The 14,055-nt window shown below is 25.3% G+C and overlaps 1 protein-coding gene across 1 annotated transcript in view; it reads left to right on the top strand.

Annotated features, from left to right (window-relative positions):
• The first annotated feature begins 824 nt into the window (after nt 1-824).
• The window catches only part of LOC129609908 (ETS-like protein pointed), a 58,028-nt gene continuing 44,797 nt past the window's right edge, over nt 825-14,055 (top strand). The window contains exons 1-4 of the mRNA XM_055522161.1: nt 825-1,106; nt 6,231-6,347; nt 9,081-9,284; nt 10,825-11,031. Of these exons, the coding sequence (XP_055378136.1) occupies nt 914-1,106; nt 6,231-6,347; nt 9,081-9,284; nt 10,825-11,031 (721 nt within the window). The 5' untranslated portion in view covers nt 825-913. The remainder of the gene's footprint in view (nt 1,107-6,230; nt 6,348-9,080; nt 9,285-10,824; nt 11,032-14,055) is intronic.

Here is a 14,055-nt window from a genome sequence, read left to right on the forward strand (position 1 = left end):
TTTTATTTTTCTAATATACATATATTTGAGTTTATATCAAAAGATTTAAGCTTACATTAAGTGTTAATACCCCTACATAGTTACAAGATCATTGAACATCTCATAGTTTTTCTATTAAACATGCAATTTTCGAACTTGCCAAAAATATTATTATACTTTTCTGAAATTAGGTGCATTTCAGAGCATTCATTGTGCGAAACTATTGTCATATAAAAAAATTCTTTTTGCATCTTACCTGTTGAATTGTAGAGCTTCTCATAATTATAGCGATTTTTCTTGAAAAAATTAAACAATAGTATCTTTTCGTCTGATTCCGGAAAATATATTTTTGTAATTTTTAACATTTTTAATATCACAAAATAAAATGCAAAATATAATGAAATAATGAATTAAAATTGACGCCACTATCAACAATAATCAAAGTTTTAATTAAGTGTCCATTCCATACATCCATAACTAATATTTTTTTTATATAAGTATGTATGTCCTAATCCACACACACACACCTTTACTTATTTCCCATTTACCGTACATAATACATAATATCTGTTTAAAACTGCATTTACATATATTTAAAACTTTTATAATTAAAATCGCCCCTCCATCTTAAGCTTCTTTCAATTATATTATAAATTTACAATAAACGCTTATTACAACCATTTTTAATTTAATTCAAAAAAAAAAAAAAATCAGCTGAAAACAAAATAATCAAACAAATGAATTTAATTGTGTATTTTAATTAAATGAAAATAAATTAATAATATGAACATACATATGTACTTGTACTCGTATAACGTAAATATTGATTGAAGTGATAAATTAAATACAATAAGAGTTAAAAATAAAAATACTCTTTAAAAAAAGGAGTTATATATAAGCGGTATTAACCAGTTAAACACTGCTTTGTAATAAAATGACTAACGAATGGATAGATTGGTCTGATTGTCGTCTACGTGCTCCATTGAGAACCGGCTGCAATACATTCTATAATAACAATAATAATAATGTTAATATTAATAATAATTATTATAATTCATACACAACAAAAATTAATAATATGACTATTAAAATGCAACAAACTAAACAACAGCAATTAAAACCTAAAGGTAAGTAAAAAATAAATAATTTGTAAAATATTTCTGCCGCTACTTTAAACCTCTGATTTTCACTTTTTTGTTAACGAACATGAAAAAAAATAGCGATCATTTTTAATAACGATTACAATTATGTTTAATTTTTAGCACTTTTCCAAAAATTTTTGAAAAAAAAGTGCTTATCAGTTTCACTCTGTCCGCCCGTCCGTCCGACCGTGGAAATTTTTTTTGTTTACAAAACTTCTACACCCTTGAAGATAGAAAACTAAAATTTTATATGTACATAGATCTTTACTAGAAACTTATTTCTGTAGAAGAAAATTTTTACCTATCTTCCCCCCTCTAGAAGTTATACCCCCCCCAAAACCCTAAAAATGCCATTTTTTAAACATTTATCGCAGTGAAACCAAAAGCATTTTTCAAATTTTGCAAACGCAGAAAGGTAGTGCGTTGTTTCTCCTATCGTAGCATACTATACTTAAAATTTAAAAAAACAAAATGGCTGTTAAAATTTACCGTTACCTTAAATTCGTTTTTTACAAATTTTTGATGTCGTTTTTCTTTTAGACCCCAGGTTGTAAGAGCCTGAAATTTTAGCAGCTTTTAGACACTAATGAATAGTTTATTTCGTTAGAAAAAATCTTTTTCCATCGTTCATCCTAAATATATGCAATCCTAGAAATAGTTTCGTTTATGAATGAAAATAATTTTAATAGTGTGGTAGATATACATACATAGACTGTATTTAAAAGCAGTATTTTCACTTGTTGAAGGGAAAAGTGCTACAATACAAACCATTGGTTTCACCAAACTTTATTATTTTATTAAATTTCGAATACAAGTCGTAGAAATATATTGATTTCATTATAAGTAATAGCAGAAAAACTCAATTGATTTTTGATAATACTTTTTGAATAAGCTGTTATCAAAAACCAATTGACGATATCTAATAACAATTTTTATTAAAATTTGTTAAAAAAAACCTTTGGTTCTGTGGTTTCCAACTGCTTACCTACATTTTGCTTTAAATAATGCAGATTAATCAATTCTAACTAACACAAGAGATGAACTATTGTAACACAAAAAATTTGCAAATTATTTTTAATATTTTCGATTTCCGAATTTCGAATTTGTTATTCTCAACTTCCATTGTCCAAATTGAAATAATGAAATATATGTTAGACTGCTTGAGCACGAAGAATTACAGGAAAAGATAAAGAGGTAGACTTTTCCCACTAAAGACCCAATAATTTTATTGCTATGATAGCACAAACCTTCTGCTTTTTTTTCCCTATAAAATACATATAATTTTTGGCACTTGGAAAGAGTCACGATTTCTCCAATAATTGACTTCTTATTTTTACATAAGTAATGCCGTTTTTTATTCAATTCATTTTCAATAAAAGCTTTTAACAAATTTAATTAATTTTTCAAATTTAATTTTATTTTGATTCAGTATTGACTCATTTGTTTTAATTATTCTTATTTCTCCGTTAACTTTATGAATAACAATAAAACAGTTTTTTCTCATTGAATTCATTTTAATGAGGATGACGATTACTTATTAATTACTTTCCAGCACAACAAATTAGAAGTTTTTAAAAATATTTGTTAAAACAAAACCAAAGCAAAAAAAGCAACAAAATTGTTAAATTTAAATAAAAGCAAAAACTAAAATAAGAAAAAAAAAACAAAACTATAAGAACATTTTTACATAATTTCAGCCAGGTAAGTGCAGAACTGAAGATTGAAAAAGCAAGAAAAGGACACAAAAACAAGAAGGGGTTAAATTTGAAATTAATAAAAAGAACAAAAAAATTATTTTAATTCTTATTATTTTTATCCAACATTGTGTTAAAAATAAATAAAACAAAAATACGATAATTTAAATACGACCGGCCCCGGTCAACTCAACCTAATTATAAAGTCAAAAAATTTACCAACCGTAACGAATTCACTTTAATAATGTTTCAGTATAATCATTTTTTCTGTTGTAGTTTTTTTTTTGTTTTTCATTTTTATAATACTATTGTGTTTTTATGAAAATTTATTTGTACCTCTATATAAAAATATACATTCAGTATTTTAATGTATTCCAAAACTGGGTACATATACTGTAAACCGATAAACAAGTTGTTCCAAATTGCCAACTTATACCTTGAATATAAAATCAAATATATTACTACTGACACATAAAATGTTGTAGTAAAACGCACAAATTTGCAAAGATATTTTTTTATTTATAAAATGACAGCAATGCAAACCACGCAATGCTATTCAATTAATCAACCCATTAATCAATTTGCTACAACTTCGAATTTTCAAACTGCAAAAATGACCTATATCTAGAAATGAGATTTTAAGTTCTTATTTTTCATTTTTGCCTCTAGTCAATACAAAATTTCAGATGTCAATTTCTTTTTTTAAAAATCAAAAATTTTCGAAAACAATTTTTATTTTCAACTTAAATTGCACCTTCCGGTTTAAGTTTTATCGCTTTAGAAAGTGTGCACACTGTATGGAAATATATATGTATATATATATACATATACTTATAAGTATACATTCATTCGACATACATACATATATCGTGTTAAATTTTATAATTCTACCCAGATTTACATTCTATAATTTTTTTCTTCGTTTTTTCTCTTTTGCTCTTTTAATTCATAAAATCTCCCTTAAGGCAAATTTATAACCACTATATGAATAAATAAATAACTATAATAGTTAGATAAATATATACCGGTGTTTGATTATATTTACCTTAACAGTTAATTATTAACTTAAGCTGACAAAAGTGAGGTTATGGTTATATGCGATAAAAAATTAAAATACTATTAAAGTATAACTTGTAATTTCTATACTAATATAACTGAATACAGTATGGAACATATTCTTTGAGAAAAAGGGTATTCGGTGTATAATTAAAAATGAAATTGATATGTTACTAGATTATTAAAATAAGCCTACAGATAATTGTTTAATCTTTACCTCATAAATCACTTTTTTGTGAGTTCTAATTTCACCATGGGAACTTTATTAAGAAAAAAAATTTTATATTGAACTTTTTATAATTTTTTATAATTTTCATTAACCCTATTTGATTTTATAATTTTTTATTTTTTTTTTACTTACTTGCTTATTAGCTATTATGAATGTGTGCAACAAAACTTTTAAAATTTTTAATTATTTCAATTTTGGGTTTTTGATTAAATACGACTCAAACGAAGAAAACCTTTACAATTTCGTTTTTTTAAGCGCTTTATTAATAAAATAAATCGTAGCATTAGTTTTATGAATAGAGATGCAGTAAGCAAAACTACTAGTGCTATTATTCAAATTAAACAAGTAAGCAAAACAATTTACTATTATTCAAATTGCTTTCGTTCATATTGCAAAATATTTAAAAAAGTGCATACATTTGAGATGAGAAAAAAAATTTGAAAGAAGCGTTAACATAATGGTTTAATTCGACGGTTAAGTAAGTAAATTAAGATAAATAATTATATTGTTTGATGCCATAGTATTTACCGTTAGGATTTTGTTTTAATAGAAAAATGAAAAAGCTTGTAGTTTCGAACATGTAAAATTCATATTTTACCGAGATATGGAAAAAATTTCCTTCCAAGGAAATAAATTTATTTATTATACAGTACCTAAAAGCTGCTCAAACTTCAGACTTCTATTTCAAACTCTCCAACAGTAAAATGAAAAATTTGAAAAAACTAGTTTTAGATAACAGTCCACTTTAACAGCCATTTTGTCATTTCAACTGCGTCTAACCGCTGTAGACGAAGTATTTCGCTACCTTTCTGCGTTTGCGGAATTTAAAAAATGTTTCGTTTCGTTACAAATTTCATCAAAATTGAAGATAAAAAAAGTTTAAGAACGAAGTTCTAGTACATGACCAATATCCGAACAAAGTTCTAGTACATAACCAGCATGTTTCCAAAAAAATATAAATACTGTAATTAAAGCGATAAAAGTACTAACTTTTTAATAATATTGTTTATTAAAATTTCCGAGTCCAGTGTATTTTTTTCACAGAACTACCAAAGTTTCTCTTTCACAGAAATGGGGTAACCATATACCCAATATCAAAAACCAGTATATTATCATCGTGCAGTAATCATTATGAGTCCAATAAATGGTGATCTCAATGCTTAAAGTCTTTTCAAAAATTGTGCGAACATTATTCGAGAGGTAAACTACTTGAGCAAAAGTAAGAATTAGAAAGTTAAAAAGAAAAGAGTGAAAATCGTGTTCTTTGAGAATTAATATTTTGCTTAATAGAAAATGGTGACTATTTTTTGAACAGTAAGATGCTATAGTTCATTTTTATGACAGAAAATATATACTATGACGTTTTTCCTTTCAAATCCATATCTTGATTTAAGTTTTAAATACTCCCTGTGATAGTAATGTAAACTTGGCATAGCACTGACAATCAGGTTTTCGAAATGATAAATTTTTCAAGGATCAAAACAAAACTTTTAGTTACTTTCAATGAATAATATCATAAAAAGAAATTAATGTTCTTTGGGGATGATTTTTGGGTCAATGCATAAATAATTATGAGGTCGGTTGTGTATATAGTTTTTTATTGACCATTTAATACTATGAAAAGTAAAGTTTTTTTTTGCAATATTCACATCTTAGTGTTCAATACTAAATGTTTAAGTGCAATGTTTTTAACAATCACAAGACAGAAATTCATAGACACACATAGCAAATGAGTTAAAAATTACATAATATGTAATTATACTCGATTTGAAAAAAAATCAGTCTTTTTTATAAACAAAGGCAAACATACACACGAGATACTCGTAGTAAACTATAAAGTATCAAAGTCTATAAATATCAATTTATGATGATCACATTTCGTAATTAAGATTGGACTGTTGTAATTTGATGCATCATTAATTCCCAACGGCAATATTCTTAATTTCATAGATAGCGTACTGTTGATAATTATTTTATTAATAAGCACACAGGTGTGCTTAAAGAAATAGACAGGATTTCTGCTTTATTTTAAATAATTTTTATTATCCCGTAAATATTTATAATAATTTAAGGCCTATTTAATAAAATTTTTTCAAGTAAATTTATGCAATATTTTTATTATTTTTACAGATGTACCAACACAAATGCCACCATTAACACCTGGTACAAATAAAAAACTTGCTGAAGTTCTTAAGGCATCGTTTGCATCATGGGAAAAAGTAGTGCAAAAGTGCAATATTACCAAAGGTAAGTAGCGAAATAATTGTTTTGAATATTGGTTTTCTGTCTTTCTTTTGTAACTGTTACTTATCTCAATGATTTTTAACGTGAATTTTCATTGTTCTCAAAAAAAAATTTTATATTGTTGTGATATTTATTTTTGTATTTAATTTTATTGTATACGTTCAACGCGTATTGCATTTAAAACTCTCGTCCCGTTTTCAAAAACAAGACACCACAAACAAACGCAATCAGTGAAGCATTTCAACAATCTGACAAGAGTTTTGTTTTTGTTCGTTTATATTCTTTATATGTTTTTTTTTAATTTTATTCAAAATAAATTCCTCCCTCTTTAAATTGTACCTGTAATTTTCTTTCTCTTACAATAAATATGTGTTTGCAGTAAAAAAAAATTAACCACCACTTTAACCAATATCATCATCGCTATCGCTGCAACAGCGTTACTATTACCGTATACATAATTTTTCTCCATAATCATTGCTTGCTCGGGTTTTTTTGTTCTTTTTGGCTTCGTTCTAAGGTTATACAACGATTCAAGTATTATTTTCCAACGACGTATTTTTGCTATGCTTTTTCACTACAATGATATGAATATTTTAACGGCAGTCGCCTGTTGATATCATCATATGTATGTATGTTTGCTATTGCTGCATTTTTAATTTTATTTTCTCCCTTATACAAAAAAAAATCAAAAAATTCAAAAACGCATTTTCACTAACCGTGTATTGTAAATTTTCAAAATTTTATTTTTATGCAGTTTAATTTTGTATCTTTCCTTCTGAGAGAACAACGAAGTAGAAATAAACAGAAGAATATAAAACAATGTTAAAAATTTAGAACCTCAAAAATTCTTAACAACTATTAGTTTGATTTCATAATTATACAATAGAATTTTCAAAATCAAAAATATCATAATATTAAATATGTTGCAATAGCAACATAAACCTTTATCTTCTGCCGCGTGTTATGTGTGTGGAGATATGGGAAACCTAAACAAACTGTTCAAAAATAATAAATATGCATAGACGAGTTTTTCAAATTGGCGATAGGAGATAAAGGTGAAAAACAAAAAAAAAAAATAAATTAAAACAAAGCAAAAATTCGCAATCATTGACAATAAATAGTAAGTAAAAAATAATAACCAAGAAAGTCCAGAAGATAAAAATACTGACCACAAAATCTTGCAGACATAACTCCTATAATCCATAAGTTACCACCTATTTGTATTTATTAACAGGATCTTAAAAAGATAATAAAATTGTTAACACAAAGCTACGAAAGAGCAATCATTAGCAATCATTAAAAATAATGAGTATAAACGTAAATTTATTTATTTCTAGACAAACAGACCGGCACTCATTCCAATTTTCATCAATCTGACTTTATAAATATTTAAAATTAGCTATTGGAGTTGTATGAAATTCAACTAAAATTTCAAGAACATATCTGACCTATAATTGGACACACAACTGCCAAATTTTATGAACCTTTTATATAGCTTTTGGAATTGTTTGGCAACCACCCAAACCGTTGCAACCGTCTCATTAAAATTTTTAGATCGTATATAGAATGTAATTGGACACACGTATACAAAATTTCATATTATTATGCCTTTATTAGTTTTCCAAATATTTAAAATAAACTCTTCTCTCCGTTTCCGAATTGGTCCAATTACAATAGGGTTCGTCCTTGGCACAAAAGAAACAACTTGTGAAAGTTTGGTGTCGATTGCATTATTCGTTTTTGAGTTATCGTACGATCGGAAGGACGGATGTCTTCGTTGATGGAAATCGTTGTAGTCTTCGTTGAAAAATTACAAAACTGAAAACGCTTAATTAATGTAAAATAAATCTTCAGTTGTGCAAATTAGCTATTAAATAGTTATTAATCTTTTCCTCGTAAAGATTCAACATATTAGTAATCTTAAAGTCATCTGGCAAATCACCAAAAAGTTTTAAGCAGTTATCTAAACAACAATTTTTTTGACTATTTCTCCTAAAAAGCCAATTAAATTACAAAAAAAAAAATTGGACTTAATTCCTGTATTGTGTTGGTGTATAGATATTTCATTCAATTTAATATAAATCCATGTTTTATGTAATTAGTAATTATTTTAAAGGATGTGATATATAACTCAAATTTAAATATGTTGGAGAAGCTCATGTATTTTTCACAATATAATAGAGCCAAAGAATACCTTATATCATAACCATGAATTAATTTTATAGCTTTTTTGTGTAAGACATTCAATTTGTCTATATGTATAACTTTGCGATGCATTACTCCAGATAGGGTTTAGATAAGTTGAACGAATATATGAAGAATATATATGAAACAAAAAAAGAGTGTCTTTGTTAAAATATTATCGCATTCTTGGGTTTGGTTTATGGAATCATTAACTTGTAAAAAACTTGCATTTACACGACTTATAAAAGTTCTAACTTACAACGAAATACAAAAATTAATTTTACAGATGAATTGTTTTCACTGATTTGCTTGGACAAAATTTCGTTTTCTATCTTTAAGGATGTTGTAAACGGATAGGTAGATGAGCTAAGAAAAGTGTTCCAAAAATTCCTGACAATGTAGCACTTTTTAGAAGTATCTTTTAGAAAATGCGCATTTCAAACTTTTTGGGAATATTAAATAAACACTTAGCTGATTCAAAATCTTTCATTAATAATTTATAAAAAAAATCCTTATTAAAATAGATTTTATGTGCTTTTATGTATATTACAGATCCTAGGCAATGGACAGAAGAACATATTAGCTATTGGTTACAATGGGCCACAAATGAATTCTCATTTGAATCAATGAATATTGAAGCTTTAACTAAAATGAAAGGACGTGATATGGTAGCATTAGGACGTGAAAAATTTTTAGCTATAGCACCCCCTTTTACTGGTGATATTTTATGGGAACATTTAGAAATTTTACAAAAAGGTGAGTAAGAGCATTTATTTTTTTTTTAATAAACCATAAAACAGTCAATCATAGACTTTTATATTTAATATGCAAAACTTTATGCTCGTAATAATATTAAGATTTTAAATCAAATTTATTCAAAAGTCCGTTTTTTATAAATTATTTTTCTTTTAAATAAATTTACGATAATATCCTTTTCTAGATAAAGTGAAAATATTTGTTTAATCTCCTAGTTGATAATCAACTTTAAAATGGAAAAAAAGTAAAACAGTTTTCTCTCTCATATTTCTTCGTGTTACGATATTTATTTATTAAATTTACAATTTTTCACTTTTCTTAACCACAAGCCTTTAACATAAATTGATGTAAATTGAATACATCCTTGTTATAATAATAAAATTCAAAAATCGGAACTATATTTTTTGCAAAAGAAGAATGAAAACTTGCTTAGTTTGGACACTTTTTTCTACACGATAATTAAATTTGAAAAAAAAAAATTTTAAAGATAAAAAAGCCAAAATAAAAAAGGAGATTTCCAATTCATTCTCTCAAGGAAGGACTTCATTTATATTCCGATTGAATAAGTAAATTTGCAATATAATTTTGATAATAATTTTACAAATATTTCGCGTTCTGATAAAATAAATTTATGTTTTTCTTTTAGAATATTATTTAATTATAATCAGCAGGATATTGAAGTTGTTCCAGAAGGTCTTATAGAGATTTAAATTATTTTTATTTAAAATGCTCAATAATGGGCTGAATTATAAATTAATTATGAAGTTTAAAATTGTTAATTGCTTTATTTATTTATAGTTTTCACGATTTTAAATGCATTTTTAAAATTGTAACACATACTATTTATTAATACAGCTATTGGTTTTGGGATTTACAACCAAAACGTGTTTTGAACAAAAAAAAATATAAAATGTAAATGCCAAATTTTTTTTATTTAACGTTTTGAAGAGCTTCCATGCTGATTTCATTGAGTGTATACAATTTTTCTTTTATTTTCTATAATCACATAATTTTAAAATTTAAATACTTTCGGATTGAGACATGTGATGGTTCATGAGCAGCATTTTCTCAATTTTTTTTATTACTAGTACGTATTCTAATAGCAATTATAAATACAATTTATTTATAAAATTTAAATCAATCAAAACATTGATGATAAAGACAAAAAATATTTTGGAACTAATTTTGGAATTAACTACAAATTTTAATTCGTATTTGCATTTTTCACAATTCCTAAATGTAATTTCTTGTATATTCGGAATAGTTTTAGAAATTATAAGATTTCATAGAGATTTATTTTAATCTTTCTTATATTTCGTCGGCATGAAAACTATTGCACTTTTTCCGATGAAATTTTAGATTAATTTGCTTGAAAATAAAAAATTTTTAAACCAGGTCTATCACTAACAAATTTTATATTTGAATTTTATTTAAGTCAATTCAAATTTATAAAAAAATATATTTTATAAATAATACAAATTTTTTGAACAAGTTTCTCACCTTAAAATTTAATTGTTTAAATTTCTTTCAAATTTTATAGATTGTGAAAAAATAATAGAGGAAGACAATTCAATAACATCGAATTCATATGATAATCATACAACAGCTAACTGTGGACCAGACATAGCTGATTATTTAGGAAATCAAAGATTATCAAATAGCAATAATAATAATTCTTCAACACAATTAACACAAAATTATTCAAGTAGTGATAAACAAACAAATAGTTATTCAATACACCAAAATGGTAAGTTCATCATTCATGTACATACACACGTATATAAATTTTATATAAATACATTTTACTTTAAGATTTCTGAAGTACAATGCAATTCATAAACTTAATTCTACTCTTAACTAAAATTGTACTCTTAAGTACATTTATATATTCCTAACAATACTTTTACAGGTACTTTTATAGATAGTATCCAAACTAATATATTAAAAAAATAGTTTGTTGGAATTTAGCTACGCATAGAATTCAAAAAATATTTTATGAATTTCATTCTATTTATATTATTAATAGTATTACCAAATATTGTCCAAAATTAATCCCTTAAAAATAATAATAATTTTCAACTTCTAATTTTTAGTAGTAATAAAATAAATGAAAATGAAAAAAATATTTTTAATTGGATAACAATAAGATAATTTATCAGATTTATCTTAAAAGTTATCCCAAATTGAACCATGAATATATTGTACAATCTCCCCCATTCTCCTTTTTTATCGTATTTTTTAAAAACATAATTTTCATGAAATACTAAAAAGAATACATATTTGTATAATTGTTTAACAGGAAATTATTAATTTAAGTTCAAAAAAAAATTCTTTTTATTTCCATTTGTTTTATAAAAAAAAAAAAGTTTATTAATCTTTTGAAATAACTTAAATTTTGCATACAAACGCCCCCGTATACGGCGATATGACTTCGATCACCTTAAGAAAAAGAGAAAAATATATTTTCTTTTTTTTGGATACTTTTTAACATTCATAATAAAATGAAACTCCAAAATTAATTACCAAAAATAGAATTTTCAAATTAAAATATAAAACAATTTAAAAAAATGTTTCTCTCCCATATATGAAGGTGTAAATTAGTCCTATAATGTACAAAAATTTATTGAATTAATAAAAAGTTTTGACATTAAGTTGAAAAACAAATACTCGTTCATCTAAGTTTTGAAATTATTTTAAAAATCGCTTGAATATTAAAATTCTCATATATCATAATTTTACGAAATGTTTTATGAATGTGTTTTTGGATATTAATATCACAGAGACATGTACTGAAGGCTCACGCAGACTGTTGGTTATATCCATAGCTAAATTAAACTGCAATATAAAATGCCATTGCCATCTTGAAGTTAGTATCAGTAACAGCGAAATGATTTTTTCCGAATGCAAAACACATTTTAAATTTACTGACCATTTTTTCAGGAAAGTTTAAAAATTAACAAAACTAATTTTTTGTAACAAGTCAGCTAAATAAAACACAAAATTTTATGTAAGTGAACTTCCAAATAAAATTTGTTATTCAAAGCACAAGTAAATAGCAATCCGTGACTTCAATAATGCACTTACGACGTAATCTTTACAAAGTATCACATCCCAAAAGTTTAGTAAAAGCTGTTGACATTATATAATTTTCCCAAATACGCTCTATAGGTAGTGGATACGTAAAGGAGCACGCTTTTCTTATACATGTCACATGAATATTGCCAGAAATAACCAACTAAATAAAGTAGCCTATATTTTCAGCAATAAAGTGCTAGTTATTAAGTTTTTTTTCTAAAATGCAGCATAAAAGTGCTATGTTTTTACTGATGTGGTAACGTTTGTTAAAAATTAACACTTACACAGAGCTTTAAATTGAAATTTTAAACAAACGTCAAAGTATGTATTAAAATTGTAAAAATTGTATTCCAAAATGTATCAAAAGCTGTAGCAGTTTTTTGTACAATGTAAAGGTATTGAAAGCTCTGAGACGGTAGTACAATCGTATTAATATCGTACTTAAACTTTTTATAAAGCATTATTGAAGTCACGGAATGATATACATAAATAAATCTATGCACTCCTTTGCTTGATTGAGCCGTCAAAGTTTTGACATTATAATAAAATTTTCTTAATTATAAATTATAATTTAGTTTTTATAATGTTTGTATTACGTTATAAAAATTAATGTTTAGTTTTAATTAATATATTAATGTAACTCATCAGCTCAGCAAGAACATTATTTGTACAGGCTTAGCAATTTAAGCTTATTTTGCGGGTGGAATTTCAAAATAAGAAAATTATAAAATAACATGCTGAAACAAGAACTTTGAAGGTTTATGTTGGAAAAGAAGTACGTGTATAATTTTCCGGACTTTTAAAAATTTAATACAGTCTGGCAATAAAATATTGTGCTTACAAGCAAATTTCAATTTGTGATTCAAATTTGTGACATTGTCTTAGTTATGCTCCATTGATTTTTCTTTATTTCGAAAATTTCTCAAAACATATTGATATGTTTGTACCATTAAAGATGAAAAATCTACTCAGTAATTGCATGTATACTAAGAAAATATGTATACATAAATGTATGTATACTGGATGCGTAAACGCATGCACGGGTTAATTGTATAATTTTACATAAAGTGCTTTAAATAAAAAAATAGTTTAATTTTTAAAAAATAAAAATAAAACTATGGAACAAAAACGATTCTATTTATTAAATTTGAAATAAAAAATGGCCACATACACATAGACACAATCACAACACTAAAAAAAGCCATAAAAACGATAAAAAATGATTTTTAATGCTTATAAAAAAATATTGAAAAGTTGAAAATAAAATATTCAAATTAGTTTGGCGACTAAATCACCATTAACCAATAACACAACGATTTGTCGTTTTATAACTTTAAAATCCCATCTTAAAAAAGAAACAATACAAAGAATACATATTTGTAAACGCAGTCATTATGTTGTGGGGTATTTAAAAAGTAATTTTCGAAATTAATAACAACAAACGTCAGCCAAAATAATAATTGGTTTATTTCAATAACAAATGAATTTTACATACATACATATACAGTCAAAAATGAAGAAAAAAAACAAACCTTGGTAAGATGCCGCCAGTCGCCATCACTGTTATACAAACGGTATTTGTAAACATAGCAAATTTTTTAAAATTCAATAACGGTTTATTTTTTTTAACGTTAAAGGTATAACTCAAACGCGCTTAAGTCTAAATATGAAGAAACTTAAAATTAATGTGAAGGTG

Source organism: Condylostylus longicornis, unplaced genomic scaffold (genome assembly GCF_029603195.1).
Source record: "Condylostylus longicornis isolate FDR11 unplaced genomic scaffold, ASM2960319v2 ptg000004l, whole genome shotgun sequence".
Taxonomy (NCBI): domain Eukaryota; kingdom Metazoa; phylum Arthropoda; class Insecta; order Diptera; family Dolichopodidae; genus Condylostylus; species Condylostylus longicornis.